The sequence below is a fragment of the Erpetoichthys calabaricus genome, chromosome 1 (assembly GCF_900747795.2).
Source record: "Erpetoichthys calabaricus chromosome 1, fErpCal1.3, whole genome shotgun sequence".
NCBI classification, from domain to species: Eukaryota; Metazoa; Chordata; class Cladistia; order Polypteriformes; family Polypteridae; genus Erpetoichthys; species Erpetoichthys calabaricus.
In genome coordinates this window covers 126,527,532-126,546,209 of record NC_041394.2, presented here as the reverse complement: position 1 = coordinate 126,546,209, position 18,678 = coordinate 126,527,532, and the positions used below count along the sequence as shown (strand labels likewise).

The 18,678-nt window shown below is 38.3% G+C and overlaps 1 protein-coding gene across 1 annotated transcript in view; it reads right to left on the bottom strand.

The window, feature by feature from the left end:
* The window catches only part of LOC114649978 (pyroglutamylated RF-amide peptide receptor), a 103,765-nt gene that overhangs the window by 32,846 nt on the left and 52,241 nt on the right, over positions 1-18,678 (bottom strand). The window contains exon 3 of the mRNA XM_028799427.2: positions 9,424-9,582. Within this exon, the coding sequence (XP_028655260.1) occupies positions 9,424-9,582 (159 nt within the window). The remainder of the gene's footprint in view (positions 1-9,423; positions 9,583-18,678) is intronic.

Genomic DNA, 18,678 nt, shown 5'->3' with positions numbered 1-18,678 from the left:
CACACTACTTGGTAGATCATTCCACGTGTCTATGGTTCTCTTTGTAAAGAAAAACTTTCTAATGTTTGTGTGAAATTTACCCTTAACGAGTTTCCAACTGCGTGTCCCTGTGTTCTTGATGAACTAATTTTAAAACAACAGTCTTGATCCATTGTACTAATTCCATTCATAATTTTAAACACAGCAATTATGTTTCCTCTTAACCTTATTTTGCTTAAACTGAAAAGGCTTGGTTCTTTTAATCTTTCCTTATAATACATCCCTTGTAGCTCTGGAATCAGCCTAATCGAACTTCTCTGGACTTTTTCTAGTGCTGTTATGTCCTTTTGTATCCTGGAGACCAAAACTGTACGCAGTACTCCAGGTTAGCACTGGAGTTATACAGTGCATCCGGAAAGTATTCACAGCGCATCACTTTTCCCACATTTTGTTATGTTACAGCCTTATTCCAAAATGGATTAAATTCATTTTTTTCCTCAGAATTCTACACACAACACCCCATAATGACAACGTGAAAAAAGTTTACTTGAGGTTTTTGCAAATTTATTAAAAATAAAAAAAACTGAGAACTCACATGTATATAAGTATTCACAGTCTTTGCTCAATACTTTGTCGATGCACCTTTGGCAGCAATTACAGCCTCAAGTCTTTTTGAATATGATGCCACAAGCTTGGCACACCTATCCTTGGCCAGTTTTGCCCATTCCTCTTTGCAGCACCTCTCAAGCTTCAACACAGTTGGATGGGAAGCGTCGGTGCACAGCCATTTTAAGATCTCTCCAGAGATGTTCAATCGGATTCAAGTCTGGGCTCTGGCTGGGCCACTCAAGGACATTCACAGAGTTGTCCTGAAGCCACTCCTTTGATATCTTGGCTGTGTGCTTAGGGTCGTTGTCCTGCTGAAAGATGAACCGTCGCCCCAGTCTGAGGTCAAGAGCGTCTCTGGAGCAGGTTTTCATCCAGGATGTCTCTGTACATTGCTGCAGTCATCTTTCCCTTTATCCTGACTAGTCTCACAGTCCCTGCCGCTGAAAAACATCCTCACAGCATGATGCTGCCACCACCTTGCTTCACTGTAGGGATGGTATTGGCCTGGTGATAAGCGGTTCCTGGTTTCCTCCAAACGTGACGCCTGGCATTCGCACCAAAGAGTTCAATCTTTGTCTCATCAGACCAGAGAATTTTCTTTCTCATGGTCTGAGAGTCCTTAAGGTGCCTTTTGGCAAACTCTAGGCGGGCTGCCATGTGCCTTTTACTAAGGAGTGGCTTCCGTCTGGCCACTCTACCATACAGGCCTGATTGGTGGATTGCTGCAGAGATGGTTGTCCTTCTGGAAGGTTCTCCTCTCTCCACAGAGGACCTCTGGAGCTCTGACAGAGTGACCATCTGGTTCTTGGTCACCTCCCTGACTAAGGCCCTTTTCCCCCGATCGCTCAGTTTAGATGGACGGCCAGCTCTAGGAAGAGTCCTGGTGGTTTCGAACTTCTTCCACTTATGGATGATGGAGGCCACTGTGCTCATTGGGACCTTCAAAGCAGCAGAAATTTTTCTGTAACCTTCCCCAGATTTGTGCCTCGAGACAATCCTGTCTCAGAGGTCTACAGACAATTCCTTTTGATTTCATGCTTGGTTTGTGCTCTGACATGAACTGTCAACTGTGGGACCTTATATAGACAGGGGTGTGCCTTTCCAAATCATGTCCAATCAACTGAATTTACCACAGGTGGACTCCAATAAAGCTGCAGAAACATCTCAAGGATGATCAGGGGAAACAGGATGCACCTGAGCTCAATTTTGAGCTTCATGGCAAAGGCTGTGAATACTTATGTACATGTGCTTCCTCAATATTTTTATTTTTAATACATTTGCAAAAATCTCAAGTAAACTTTTTTCACGTTGTCATTATAGGGTGTTGTGTGTAGAATTCTGAGGAAAAAAATGAATTTAATCCATTTTGGAATAAGGCTGTAACATAACAAAATGTGGAAAAAGTGATGCGCTGTGAATACTTTCCGGATGCACTGTAAAGCCTGAGCATAACCTCCTTTGACTTGTACTGTAAACTTTGTGCTATATACTGTAACCTTACGTTTTTGTTAGCCTTCTTAATGGCTTCTGAAAACGGTCTGGCAGTTGATAGTGTTGAGTCCACTAGGACTCCTTTATCCTTCTCATAAGGTGTACTCTCGATTTTCCGATCGCCCATTGTGTATTCAAACCTAACATTTTACTTCCTATATGTAATACTTTACATTTACTGACATTAAATTTCATCTGCCACAAGTCTGCCTAAACAGAGATGCTGCCCAAGTTCCTCTGCAAAGATTCAACTAATTCAAGATTATCTGCCAATCCACCTATCTTGGTATCATCTGCAAACTTAACCAGCTTGTTACTTATATTTCTATCCAAATCATTTATATGCCCTAGCACTGACCCCTGAGGGACACCACTCTTAATGTCTGCTAATTCTGATGAGGTCCCTTGCACCATAACCCTCTGCTTCCTATGTCTGTACCAATTTTGCACCAATGTACAAACAACACCCTGCTCCTACTCCTTTTAGTCTCTTGCCCAACCTCTCATGTGGAACCTTAACAAATGCTTTCTGAAAGTCAAGGTAAATAATATTATATGTTCCACTTTGATCAAATCAAACAACGTTTTGTTGCTTCCTCGAAGAATTCCAGCATGTTAGTAAAACATGACCTCCCACTTCTTAACCCATGCTGACCGTTTAGTAAAACACCTGTTCTTGCCATGTGTTGCTCAATCTTATCCTTAATAATTCCTTCCATTAATTAATCTGTGATGTATGTTAAGTTTACTGGTCTACAGTTGCTTGCATCTGCCCGAACACCCTTTTTATATAACTGGATATTTGCCATTTTCCAGTCCTTTGGATTTTTCCCAGTGTTCAGTGACTTACTAAAAATATGTGTTGAGTAAATATTATCTAGTCCTGGTGATTGTTTGATTTCAGCCTATTTAATCTGAACAGTACTTCTCCCTCTAAAATTTCCAAATCAATCATTACCTCCTTCTTATTCCCTTTTACCGCTGGAAGGTTATCTACTTCCTCACTTGTGAAGACTTTAGAGCATCTTCTCTTTCACTGTCTGTATTTTTTAATTTTCCAATAGTATTTCTGATACACTTCACCACCTCCTTGACTGTTTTTTTACTACTAAAATACTGAAAGAATCTCTTTGAGTCATCTTTCAGCTTATCTGCTATATTTCTCACTTACTGCCTTTTAACCCCCCTAATATCTTATTTAATAGTTTCCCTCTTGTTCTCATATGCCCTATGATTCACACTGGAGTTATTAATCTTATACTCCTTTCACAGCTGTTTTTTCCTTTGCAGCTCTTTTTCAACTCTTTATAAACCCACTGCAGAGTTTTTAAAACTTTTTATACTAATTCCAAATTTATGTATGTTCCTGTCCTGTATTATATGTGAAACGTTTTTAAATCTATTCCCCTGCTCCTCCACTGTCTCCATACTTTAAAGCTTATCCCAGTCTATCCTCCTTAGACGTTGCTGCCCTACTTAACAGTTAAACTTAACAATTTTAGTCTTTGTGCTCTTGAATGTTGGTGCGTTAACATACTATGTTAAAAAAACAGTAACTGATTACTTTTCAAAACTCCTGCTCTTGTGCTCAACTATTTGTAAGGTTATCCCAATTCATATTTGGGTAGTTCAAGTTACCCATTTCTATTATATCCCCCTGTAAACTTACCTTTTTAATATTACTAAAAATGTGCATTGAAATTACTGTCAGCATTGTGTGGTCTATAACACACTCTTAAGATAAGGTTGCTTTCCCTAATGCTTTCCAGATAAAGCCACATGTGCCTACTAAGATGGGGCTCATTGTTCAACTGAGAAGGACTTGCATTTAAATTCTGTTTGACGTAAACAGCAACCCCACCTCCTTTTCTGTTCTGTCTGTCCTACCTAAAATGTGTATCCCTCTCTGTTATACTCATCTTCATCGTTGTTATTTAGCCAGGTTTCTGTTATTGCTATAATATCATAATTATGCTACACTACATACAACTCCAACTCACTTGATCAATTTTTGATATCTCTAGCATTAAGGCCAGCGATTTTTAACGTGTTACTCAGTTTACGTTTGCATTTAAACTTTGGGTTATAATTTGAATTACTGTGCATTTTTAATTTTACACTATTGTTTGTTCCTTCATGTACAATTCTAAACTGGCCTGCCATAAACACCCTGTCCACTCATACCCTAGTTTACACAACCCTCAACTAACCTGCTCATGCGCCTCCCAAACACACTGGTGTCCCTCCAGTTCATATGTAACACGTTGTTCCGGAACAGGTCCCATCAGTTCCAAAGGGGTCCCAATGCCCCATGAATCTATGCCCTTCTACCCAATACCAAGATTTGAACCACATGTTAAGCCTTCTAATCTCAGTCTTACCTGAACTTGCACATGGCTTAGGCAAAGTTTCAGAGAAGACTACCTTGTCATTTCTTGTCCTCAGCCTGGCACTTTAATCTTTAATTTCGGATCACAGAATTGAAAGACTACCCTTATGTTCCAACATGGACAATGACAACTGGATCCAGCCCCGCTCTGGCCAAGAGCCTATCAACCATTCCTGGGAGGTCTCCCACCTGTGCACCTGGAAGGCAACACACCATGTGAGACTCTCTGTCTCTGGAGCAGATCTGTGTTTCAATCCCCCTAATGACTGAGCCCCCAACTATCACTACTGCTGTCTTTCTGGGAAACTGGTTTTGATGTGACCCATTGGGGCTCCTCATGCTTACTTACCACCTCAGAATCTTCACAATCTTCACATCTCCACAAGGACCTCAAAATAATTTGACACTTCCAATTCTGGGATAGATGTCCCAGGACAGTGTGCACCCTTCACCTTGCGCCTTGTGACTCTAACCCACCTATCTCTACTTGTCTAGTCTGGTGGACACCTGGGGCAGGTCCACCAGTTCTCTACTACAATGCATTCCAGCCATCTCCTCCCCCAGTTCAACAACCCTGAGCTCGAGATGGTGGATCAACTGGTATCACCTGCAGATTTAGCCATCATAGAAGACTGGCTCCTCCAATCCATCCTTTATAAAGTCCATCATCCAACAGGACTGGCATTGCACTGGCCTCATTAATAAAATATGACTTTAGATTACTAAAACTGCTCAACTTTTTTATGGTAAAACTAAAAATAATTTAAGTAAAAAAAAAAAATTAAAGAACTGCTACAGTTATTTTAGACATTCTGACCCCTTAAGCTCCTGTAATACACCCCCACCTCAACTGCCTGCTGTTTGTCCTTCTATGAGGTTAACTTTACCTGCTGTTTGTTCTTCTATGAGGTTAACTTTATCCTTTTCTGTCTGTTCTCCTAACTTTGTGCCCCTCTTATTCCTTGCTTTAAATCTCCCCACTCGCACCATTTGTATAACTGTAAACCAAGGACAAAGCAACTAGTTGTCCTCTGCACGATCTGGGTTACCGCATATCGTGCTTGTTGCACAATGTTTAACATATAACACCAGGCTTTCATCTGCTCTTCCTCATACTCTCCTGATCTATCTTCTCCAGACTGCGTCTGCCACGGCAGTGATTCCGAGCCAATGTTGTTTTTCAAATCTGAAGATGGGAGCTAAAGCAGGACGATCGCCTGTGCCATGGCTCCTAACAGCTCCTATTCTGAATGAAGTCTTGAGACTGTTCCTGCCTTCTCTATAGTAATAAAGTACATGTATTTTGCTTGAAAACCTGGACTCATCTTTCTGTCTCTTGTGCAACCTGTGACCCAAGCTTGACAATACCTGTATAAAAAAACAGTGCTTCTTAAACTGCAAAAAATATTGTATTTGGAAATGAGACGTTAGATGCAACTTTTTTTAATAGAAATACAGGTATAAACACGGAATGAATACGAGACATTAGATGTAACTTTTTTATACAAATATAGGTATAAAAACACAATAAAAATTAGATGTTAGATGTAATTTTTTTTAAAAAGAAATGCAGGTATGAAAATGAGACGTTTGATGTAACTTTTTTATTATCAGAAATACAGGTAAGAGCACAGAATTGAAACAAGATGCTAGATGTAGAGTTTTTTTTAAAACAAGTACAGGTATGAGCACAGAATGAAAATGAGATGTTAGATGTATTTTTTATAAATAGAAATACAGGTATGAACACACTATGAAAACAAGTTGATAGAAATATTATTTTTTAATTGAAACTAGGGGGCTCTGCCCCTGCTTACTTTGCTCACCAAACCCTGGGGACAGGAGCTGTGCACCTGCTATCTCGCAGCTGTACTGCTTGAAGGGCATCGGGGCATTCCTCTATTAGAGAAAGCGATTGTATTTAAAGAAATGGTATACAGAAGAGTATGCGTGGCGTGGGAGGAAGATGGTTTGGTCCTTACTTATTTAAGATAGAAAATCAATTACAATTTCACTACAACTGTCTATTTTAAAGACTAATGAATAATTAAACATAGTAAAAAGTATAAATAAAAGTAAAAAAATATAAGTAAAATAATAAAATGTAATAAAAAGTAAATAAGAGATTAAGAAATTTGCATTAACACTTCCTCAAAAACAATATTATGAATTACTTTATCCTCTAACTTACATCCATCCATCCAATATCCAACCCGCTATATCCTAACTACAGGGTCATGGGGTTCTGCTGGAGCCAATCCCAGCCAACACAGGGCGCAAGGCAGGAAACATACCCCGGCAGGGCGCCAGCCCACCGCAGTCTAACTTACATTCTATAAACATTTTTTTTTGCATTTCTGTTCACATATTGTTCAGGATATTTTTCTCTTTTTTGTTTATTGAATGATTCTATTTGTTTTTGATTTTTATTATATGCAGCTGTTTTATGTTCATTTTGGGTTTTTTTTGATGTTCATTATCAGCTCTGCCACTGTTTTTCTACTGCAATCAAATTTGGATGTTCTTGAATAAATAATGCTTTTCTGCCTTTCCATTATAACCAACTGCGTTAAAGGGCGAGTTACCACTGACATTGTCACAGGGTTGTACAGAGAAAGGATGTGCACAGTAGGAGTAATGATTGTGTGAGCAGTGTGGAGGGGAGTGATCAAGACTAAATAATGCAGACAAGACCGAAATATTTTTTAATATAATAGAGAGATACAGGTATGAACACAGAATGTAAACGAAACATTAGATGTAACTCTATTTTCTTAACAGACATACAATGGTAAAAATACAGAATGAAAAGAAGTCGTTAGACGAAGATAAAGGTGTGATTCCAAAATGCTTTCACCATGTTATTTTTCTTCATTCTGAAATCAACTTTTTCCAGGATTGATCTTTTTTTTTCCAGTGTAAACTATTGCCGTTTCTCACTTTTAAAATTTTTTTTTTGTTCCTCTCAAAGAAAACCTTGAGAAGCAGTATGAAACGCGAACAGTACATTATCTGCACACATCACAACTACCCACGCAGATGCTTGGTGGAGCACTGACTCTGAAATTGGCTATGTGAACTATGTCGCGCCTACATGCTTGCTGAGCCTGCCCATGACCGGAAATTTTCAACAGAGTGTTCTCTCTCTCTTTGAGATAACCTGTTTCAGGGTTCCTCAGACGTGGTGTGGAAAATGTAGGAGGGGCATTAAGTATTTTTTGCATCACATCATTACCTTCGGTGGTCATTTTTTGTTGGAAAAACATTTCTTATAATGAAATTTACATTTCGTTACAATGAGATTCATTTAACATGATGTTCTATGAATGTTTGTCCGGGTCCACAAAAAGTATTTGTTATTCTGAAAATTGTGTTACTTTGGTATTCGCTTTAACCTGTATTAGTAATAATACCAGATACGTTAAATGTGTGCTATTAAAAACAGGTTGTACTACCCCACACCTGTTAAGTCTGTGGTGAAACTGACAGAGAAGATGAAAATAGTAAATGAGAATCAAGCTGTCTATACTGTATTTCAAAAAAGCCATGAATTATCAAAAATTAAAATCAATAAAGCAAAAGAACATTTTTTTTAAATCAGAAAGTCAAACTTTTACATTGTTGACCCAATGATGTCACAGGTCACACCATTCGATCATCTCATTGTGTCAATAGTATACAAACAATTTAGAAAACAGGTACTCCCTTGAAAAGCAGCATGATGCTGGAAAAGACACAAACCAAAATCAGCATTGCCAAATATTACTCTCACATGAAATGCATGTACAGAAATGATTTCTGCAGTGTTCAAAACCCCTAATGGGGAAACCAAACTCTGAAAAAGACTAAAAAAGACAAAAAAAATATATGAAAACCAGTCATGACTATACCACACTAGATGCATAATGAGTATTCTGTTTATGAGGATCTTTTCAAATATTTTTAAAATTTGGCAAGAGCACAGTAATATAATTCTAAAGTAAATGTGCACCTCAGATTTTAAGTTTTTTTTTAATTATTTTTTTTTCTAATCTGCTTTTTGGTTTTCAGCATTTTTCTTTTTTTTTTTTAAACAACATATTTACTTTTTTTAATTCATGGTCGTTTCAATTGTATTCTTTGAGTTTTCATGTTTTGAACTTTTTTTGCTACATAAACTTTACATTTTTCTTAAGAATTTTGTTGTTTAAGCCAGGGTTTATGAATTGTACCCCTCTCTCTAATGAGGGATGTTTCACTTCCTCTTTTGCCTGTTCTGGTCTGCCAACCATAAAAGCACAGCATTACAACATACCATAAGTTTTGGACCATCTGAGGAACGAGGCACTCTAGTGTTGTTTAGTCTGTTTCTTGTCCCCTCTAGACACATGCGCACACACACAGATTGGATTCAGAATGTTTTCAGACTCCTTCATTTCTGCACTCTTTAATGTGTTTTAGATTTAATTATAAACTGATAAACTTGCCATATAAACTGTATGTATGTGTAATGGCTAAAGTATTGGATGGTCAAAAATTTGTATCTCCATCCTTTAAGCATTCTGTATTTTTTTCTTCTACTTTGGGAATTTCTGTGTTTGTCTTATCTCTTCCTTTCAGAAGCAGCCCTGTAAATATACCCTTTAACAGCTGCTGCCAGTGTGTTGCTATCTCATTAATGCAGAAAAAAATAGAATGAGTTTAACATAAAGAATGACATACTAAGCATTAAAGTTGATATAGCACCTACTTCAAAATAAATCACTACACAAGAATCTTAACAAAACATATATTCATCATAATGCATTTTACACAGCCAAAGTGCTGAGCGTGTTTTTCATAGAAGCAAAACTACTACTGACAACACCTAAATTGGGTATGAGGGAATTCTAGTGATAAAGAGAACTCATTTAATGAAAAGCATTATCAAAATTGCTGTATTTTTCTTTTAAGATTAGTTATTTCTTTTTTCTTACCAAGCATTTTAGTGGCCCGAATAGCAGAGTATATGTTTCCCAACTGCAAAGGATATAAAATCCCTTGAAAACGTTCTGCTGCAATACAGGTCATAGTAAGGATGCTCGTCGAGACTGCTGTGACCTGAAGAAAGGGTACCAGCTTACAGAGGAATCCCCCTGTTAAAGAAAAAAAAAGAAATTTGAACTAAGTAAATGAGCTAGCATGGTCTTTTAGAACCTTATGCAAATTATTATTTTTTTATTATATCAATGCGGTATAAAAAAAAAAAAAAGCATTCATCCATTTTCAAAACCACTGCATCCTAGCGTTATTGGGTACAAGCCATAAACCTGTTGAGGACAAAGCACAAGTCCATCTCACACTTAATTTTTAGTGCCAATTTAGTGAGGCCAATTACCCTAACAGGTACAGTACTTCCTTCCAATAAGGAAAACATAATTGAGCAAATCCATAAAGACATGGGTAGAATATGCAATCTCCAAACAGGCAGTGACTGCCAGGGAGAACTTGATCTTCAAGTCTGCATGGGTCTCCTCATTTGTCAACTTTTTACTGGAATTGATATATTATCTGGATGGTTTTAAACACCATGCAGCCAGTTTTAGAAAACAGCAAAATGGATAGAAACATATACAGTACACATGCATAAAACCAAAGCTTATTCCCAAAGAGAAAGACAAAAATGTTTTCTTATAAGCGTTTTTCACAAAATTAAACCGCAGTTGGCACATTATTTACCAAGGACAGCAATTTATCTTGCACTTACAATACCATATGTCAGTTTACTTTCAATCAATAAACAATTATGTTTGCCAGACTATTCTTTTATAGCTGTTTCACACCATTAACTCTCATTGCCATTTCCTCAGAGATCACCAAGTGTTTAGTTTTAACTATATAACTAAAGATTGCTTTTAAAGGCATTTGATATCTTGACAAAATACATAAAACCTGATTTTGTACATTTTATTTAAAAATTACATGAGCTGCAAGGGGTTGATTGGTTTAGTTATGACTTTGTACAGTATAAAGCATCCAATGATCACTTACTGCTATTTAATAAGATGTTAACATAGACAGTCAGTCAGTCATTTTCTAACTCGCTTAGTCCTGAACAGTGGCGCGGAGGGTGATGTCACCTATCTCAGCTAGCATAGGGTGCAAGGCAGGAACAAACCCTGGACAAGACCCAAGTCTATTGCAGGCCAAGACATTAACATAGTGTGTATTTAATGTTAATCAGCCTTACAAAGTACAAATAAAATGGTTAATCATCCCTTTATGCAATGAATCTGTTTAATCTTAATAAGCTTTGTGATAGACTGACGCCCTATCCACAGCTATTTCCCACAAGAGTAAGAGCATAGGAAGAATATAAGAAATCTGGCAATCCAAAGGATATCACTCAGTCCATCAAAGCTTGTTTGTTTGGCTAATAGTTAAGCTGTCCAAATATCTCATGCACATCCTTCTTAAAGGTTCTCAAGGTTTCTGCTGTAACTACAGGTCTCAGTAATTTGTAACAGATTCACACAATTCTTTGTGTAATAAAAGTGCTTTCTGGCTTCAGTCCTAAATGCACTTCCTCGAGTATGTGACTCTCATTTAAAGTGAAACAATTCTGCTGGATCTACTTTGTCAATGTCTTTGAGAATTTTGAAGACCTGGATTAGGTCCCCTCGCAGTCTCCTCTGTTCAAGACTAAGCACGTTTAACTGTTAGAGTCTTTGTGAGTATGACATGTACTTAAGTCCTAGGATGCACTTGGTTGCAAAATATCAACTTAAAAGGCCATTTACTAAAGTTATCATGGTTTAAAATTGACAGAATTGGCTTACATAGGACATAATGGCCTTCTTTATCATGATCTGATCAGCACTGGATAGTACTTGACCACATTAGCATCTATGTGTAAATGCACTTTTGAGTGTATCTCTCGGACGACATTTCAAGATGGTCAGAAATGGATAATGGCCAGATTTAACAAAAGTGTAAAAGGAAATAATAAAATGACAAGTATCCATGAATCTATGTATCTCTGTGTCCATTTGGTTGCTAGGTCTCTGTCATTCCAACAGATGGCGCATCACAGACATTAACACTGCTTTTACAAGAGTCATACCAAATGGCATATAACAGAGACATAGGCATTGCAGTTGTCATTGCAATATATGGCACACGTCAAACATTTGTAGTAATGTATTTTATTGCTATAAATATTTGTAATTTGTTGGAATGACTGATGAAATGCATTTTATTACTACATACATTACAATGTACACTCCAATAAATCGTGCACTGGAAAACGTTCATGCTGAGGTTAAGTTGATTACTTAGATTTCATCCCATCTTAGATGGGTAGCACAGCTAGTGTAAGTATAAGCTGATATGAATTCTGTATAGTGAAGGTGACTTCAAGTCAATGCCTGTTCACAATGTGAACACTGCAAATGCAAATGACGGGTTTGAACACAAATTGGCTAAATTATATTCTGATTCAAACCAGAGATGAACATATGCCAGGCAGACTGGGTTCTTATACATTGTCATGGATACCAAACATGGACTAGCATTATGGTCAGGACTCCTGTTTAATGGAAGGACATGGAGAGAACACTCTCATGAACTATTTGTTCCCCAACACAATAGATGATAGTCTCCCAGGGCTACAGATATTACATTGATACCCACAAGCCAGGCTGGGAAGCACTGTTCTGTTAGACAGCCCTGCTGAATTCCGTTGGTGCCATAAGGGCGAGCTACAGGGACAAACTGTCGATAATTTAGGGAACATTTGGTGCTTTAACACTGGAAGTACTCCCGGATCTGGCATAAAAGGGCTCTGACACCTCACTTCAACAAATCAGATTCAGGAAGTAGAGGATGAAGCTCACTTGGAGAAGTGGAAGGAGAAGAATGAAGAAAAGGAGAATTGTTCTTGGCTGATCCTATTATTGATATAGAGACATTTTGTTAAGGTATTGTGAAAATGAAATTCACTTACTTGATTCCAGAACTTGTACCAATTTTGGTCTGCTTGAGTGGTTGGGGTGGCTCAGTGTTGCACCCTACAGATCACAATATTCATACAATGTCTACTACTCAGAAGAGCAACATCAGCCATTCTGTTTGTATTTTCACTTTATGAAGCTGGATGATGTGAAAAAATCCATCCTGCTTTTTGGCAACATAAGTTTTGTCTTGTCATTCAATGTCCAGTTAGGGATTCTTGATTAAACTCAACCCATCTTTCAAGGTTTATGGTGTTTTACAATAGGGCAAAAATTTTGTTGTGTAATATTTTTAAGACCAGAAATTGACTTGGTCATTTTTTCCAGAAAGGAATAAATTCAAAGTGCAAAAGTTCACATTTCTTGGTGTGAAGAGTTCTGTCACTTGTAGTAAGCATCCCACAGGAGGGCATGTCCTGGTTCAAGCATGAATTGGAATGATCTGTCACCAGTCATGTATGCTAATTTAGATCATAGAGACAACAACAGGCTATGGTGGAAATTCCTTTGTGATGTCTATGTTATGTGCCCGTTGCAGAGCTGGGTTAAGGACTGGAAATACTAATAGTTTGATATGCACTACATTACCTTGCATGAACAGAAAGTAAGAAAACATTTTAGGACTTGACTGTTCTGTTGATCATTTGTATTTCTTTTGTTTTCATCTATCCAACCCTGCAGCCACTGAAGCAACTTCATCCAGCATCAGGCGCCAGGCACAAACCAGCTCTTTTTTCACTTCTCCTTTGATCACAGGTAGCAGTAGGCAGTGGTTCAGACCCTGTCAGGTATCACATTTGTAAAGTAACATTTAAAGTTAAAAAATGAGCAATGATCTTCATAATGCCTTAGCCTTAAAATAATACATTGGTATAATTGTGTTTATCTAAATATTTGTGTTATGCTTTAACTTTACAACAATATTATGACACTATCACTTAAGTGTTATCTCACATAATTCTTTACTTTAATATAACAGTAATGTTTTTAAAGGATTCAGTGTGGTAATGAAAGAAAAAGTGAATAGAGAATAGAGGCGTTCATAAATCATGACAAAGAACTACTACTTCATACCATCAGAAACCTGGACTTAATCTGATGTCTGCTCAGATCCTGTGTCTGTGCTTGTATTTTTCTGAGTACCTTTGTTTCCTCTACACCTTCGCCATGGTTTCACTTAATATTATAAAGGACCTTTACAAGTAAATGCAGAAAGGCATTTAAATTAAATGTGGACATTATCCACCTTAATAAAAACACTAGCAACATTCTTTTGGCTTAAAGAGTGAATCACATGCTTGAGGACATCAGTGGAAATTAAGGGTAAGTGCATTTAAAACTGAAGCCATGAAGCACTTTTTAACACAAAGAGTTGTGGGAGTCTGGAAGAAACTACCAAGGGTGAGATATTGGAACAGCTTAGGTATTAGCTAAAATAAACTGGCTTGATGGACTGAATGGCCTCCTCTCATTTGTCAAATTTCTTATGTTATATTCTAAGTGTATGTGTATCTCTTGTTTGTCAAATGCCATTTGGTATGGGATTCGTTAGAGCAGTACTACTGTTTACGATGCACCATCTGTTGAAATGCTTGTTATTACTACACACATAGCAAAACACTTTTCAATCCATGGTGCCCTGCAAATATTAAAGCTGAAAATACTGAGGCCTAAATTGATTACTTAGATTTCCCCCCATCTTAGATGGATAGCACATCTAGTAGCATACAAATTCAGTAGACTGGACTTTGATTTACACTCCAGCTATGGGTTAGTGCTGATGAAACACAGACACAGATTCCCAGTGACTGCCTGCGTTGAGCCAGCACAACCATCCATGACGGGTTTTGCTAAGTTCTCTCCTTTCTTCATGCATTCAAAGTTAGTATATGGTAGGTGTAGTAAAAAGGCGCTATATTGTGCCCGACCCGACACAGACTCACACTGAGGCACGTGTAAAAGCACAAAGACTTTTATTTTTCTTCACCTGTGGGGCACGTCTTCCCCGTGAACCCCACAGGCAATACACAGTCCCGAAGCACTCAAGACAAACACTCCTCTGGCACCACCACTTCTCCCGTCTAGCTTCGCCCTCCACCTCCCGACTCTGGCCCCCGAGTAGTGGCAGCTGGTTCCTTTTATAATTTACCCGAAAGAGTTCTCGGTGCTTGATTGGCTTGTTCCGGCTGCACTTCCGGGTGTGATGCATACGTGGCCCACAGGGCTGCAGGAGTCCCAGCTACAGCACCCCCTGGCGGTGCCTGAGGGACCCAACAGGGCTGCATCCAACTCCAACTCCCGTGGAGCCCTGCGGGAGCCCGAGACACCTATCCAACCCAGGGGGGCGGCTATCTAGCGTCCAGGGGGAGGTATTGCACCATCCAGGGCTCCTCCCCCTGAAGATACAGTGCAGGGGCGTCCCAGCTGGGCATGGACGCCAGCCGGGTGCCATATAGGTTAACTAACAATTCTAAACTGTGTGCCCATTCAAGGTTTTTTTTTCTGGCAATATTTTAATGCTGCTGGGAAAGATACCTAATTATGGAAAAAAGTGCTTTCAGATGATAGGTAAATAGATAAATGTACTTATTTGGAAGAGCATTATTGCAATGAAAGGATTTCTCACTCTGCTTTCTGCTGAGTCTTTTATTATGTGTTAAAATGTATTTATTGCTTGCTCATGAAATTGCATTTTCTCACATACAAGTAACTGGCAATATTTCTCTTAATGGTGTGAGTTAACTTTACCATATTTGTGTACTCGTACTACAACCCCAACAATTCTGCACTCATTCATGCTTTTGTCTCTGCAACATATTACCTCATGCTTTCTTAGCTAAGACAGTAAATACTGGAAGACCTAAGGAATATGTCCAGCTTCTGAGCATCTCAAATCCGTGTTGCCCTTCCTAATTCTTTAGTTCCTTCTGGTCTACTGATGAACAACAGAATATTCTCAAAAGGATCACTTGTCTTATTGCGGCGTGGAAGCTGTCAACCACTGGAAGGTGAATGCGTCACATCTCACTTTGTACCTTTTAAGTCCCCATTCAAAAAAATTCTGTCCTTTAATATTGATATTCAAAACCTTAAAATTGTACTTTGAAATATGTGTGCTCAGTATGCTTCTAAAATGTATGCAGTACTTTGGGGGGGGGAAGAAATAAAGAACAGATTTTTCAGTTTTAAAAGTAAGGCATATTGAAAAAGGATAATTTTAGTGTAACAGTCAAAGCAGTTTTGAATCCCACCAAATCGTAATGAACAAGCTCTTCAGTGGTGTAGAAATATCCTACCACAGCATTATGTATGTAAATTAAATGTGAGGTTATTCAGAAAAGAGAAATGCACATGACCGGGAGGAAATTGGCGATGACATTCACGGAGCGGTGAAGGGAATCAACAGAGGCTGTCATTAAGCTTGAGCTTTACTGACGTCAAAACTAAAATTGTACACTAGGTGTGTTGATTTTGTCTACAAAAACGAAAGTAGAGGCAATAACAAGCGTTTGTACAGAGACACCCAAATTAGTCAAGTATACACAAATGAAAAGCATTTAATCAATGTGAGCAGTTTCATATAGAAATGCAAAACAGTAAATAGCAGTACACTGGTGGCCACAGAGACAAAAAATTCACCTTAGTGAAGGAGGCAGAAGATGCTTTCTTACAGAAAGGAGGGAAAAACGGATATGCTTTGTGAGCAATTTATTATTTTAAGAAGTACTAGGGTGTTGTACCGTGTTAGCCATTATGAATGTAGAGAAAAACCAAGCAAAATGACACCTTTTATTGGCTAACTAAAAAGATTACAATATGCAAGCTTTCGAAGCAACTCAGGCCCCTTCTTCAGGCAAGATGTAATACAGAAACTGGAGTTCCCTATGTTTATATACACACTCTAGGACAAGAAACAACATTGGTAAATATTTAAATGAGAAATTTTAAATGTAAAAAATTAATAGATTCATTCAGCCTAGGGTTAATTTAACAAGAGAGAAAAGAACAATGTATTGTCAAGATCTCTGGATAAGATAACTGTCCAACAAAGTCTTTTGAAGTTTGTAATGAGTTTTTTCAAAACAATGTGGGTCTGTAGACAGGTTGTCTGTCATTCTGAGAGATGTAAACAATCCTCATATCTGGCCATAAAACTCTTGTCTTTATTCAATCCATGTTGTAAAGTATTAAATTTTAGCATGAGTTTAACTTCCCATTCTTTTCTCTCTTGCTGTGTTTTGAAGTTGCCCATAAGCACTGTGACTTTAAAGTCCTTCTCACAGTGTCCATGGCTATTGAAGTGGGCCGCCACAGGAACATCTATGTTGCCATGTTTAATGTGGAACCTGTGTAAATTCATTCTCTAGCAGAGTGTTTGTCCAGTTTCTCCCACATAGAGTGCAGTGTCAGGACATTTCATGCAGAAAATTAGATAGACTACATTAGATGATCTGCAGGAAAATGATCCCTTTATGTGATGTTCAAGTCGGCAGTGTGGTATAACTATACGGTCTGTATCATAGATGTGGGCACATGTTTTGCATCTTTTCTGTAGGCATGGAGATGTGCCATTTTCTGTTGGTTCATTTAGGGAGCCTCGGACAATTAATTGTTGAAGGTTTAGTGGTTGTCTGTATGCCAGGAGGGGAGGTTCAGGAAATACATTTTTCAGTGTTTTAAGAACAAACTAATCGATATAATATTTTCAGTCCTAATACACCCTTCAAAGAAGTCCGGACCCAAACCATATTTATAATGTATAACAATACCTCATCTAAATCATTCAGGAGCACATCATCTATTCTGGAGTGTTAATAAAGAAAGAAGAATAAAACATTACACACAACATACACCAACAACCCCATTCTGACCCTCTCCCCTGGGGAAAATAAATAAATAAACGTCAGGATTGTTTGACCTCAGTTGCCATTGTCCACAGATTCAGTGATTTTTACAGTGAATTTAAAAAAGTATTCAGACTCCTTCATTTTCTGCACATTTCACTGTGTTGTAAATGTATTTTTAAACTGGTAAATCTGACTTTTTTACCCATCAATCTACACTCAATATCCCATAATAACAAAAGTGGAAACATTTTCAGAAATATTTTGCAAATTTATTGAAAAATCAAAAACTGGTATCTGTTCAGACTCTTAATTCAGTAGTTTGTAGTAGTCCCTTTGGCAGCAATTATAGCTTCAAACCCTTTTAAGTAAGTCTCTACGCACTTTGCACACCAGGACTTGGGCAGTGTATCCCATTCTTCCTAGCAAAATTCTTACTCTCATTAGATTGTTTAAGAATAGTCTGTAAACTGCCATCTTCAGGTCACTCCACACCTGTTCTATGGAATTAAGTCTGGGCTTTGGCTGGACCACTCAGAGACTATCAGAGACTTGTCTCAAAGTCATTCCAGCATTGCCTTGGCTATACAGTTGGGTCATTGTTGTGCTGAAAGGTGAATGGCCGTCCCATTCTGAGCTCGCATGCACAATGGAGCAGCTTTTCTTCAAGGACCTTGGATACATTCACCCTCCCCTCAATTCTGACCAGTCTCCCTAATGAGAACAGGCAGGTAATGGGCAATGTCTGATCTTCTCCTGATACAGTGCTTGAAGTTCTGCCCAAATAGATACATTTCTGTCTCATAAACTAAAGAATCTTTGTCCTTATAATTTCAAAGTCCTTTAAGCAGTAGTTAACCACTCTACCATAAATGCTTCATTGATAGAGTGCTACTGCGATGGGTGTCCTTATGACAGGTTCTCCCACCAAAGCAGAGGACTTCTGAAGCCCTGTTAGCGTGACTATTGGGTTCTTGACCGAGGCATTTTATGCCTGGTTTCTCAGTTTGGATGGTAAACTGTGGGAAGAGTCCTGGTGATTCAAAATATTTCCTTTTCACAAGTAATGAGGTCATTGTGCTCCTGAGAACACTCAAAGCTTTAGAAACAGTTTTATACCCGTATCCTGATCTATGTCTCACCACAATTTGATCACGGAGGTTCATGGTGAGCTACTTGGACTTCACAACTTGGTTTTTGTTGTGACCCTGCAGTGTAACACTTTGTATACACAGGTGTGTGCTCTTCTAAACGATGTCCAATCAATTCAGTTTGCCACAGGTGGACTTATGACACGTCATAAGGATAATTAAAGCAAACAGGATGCACCTCACCACAATTTGGAGTGACACAGCAACGAATCTAAATACATCTATAAATGAGAGATTTCAGAGTT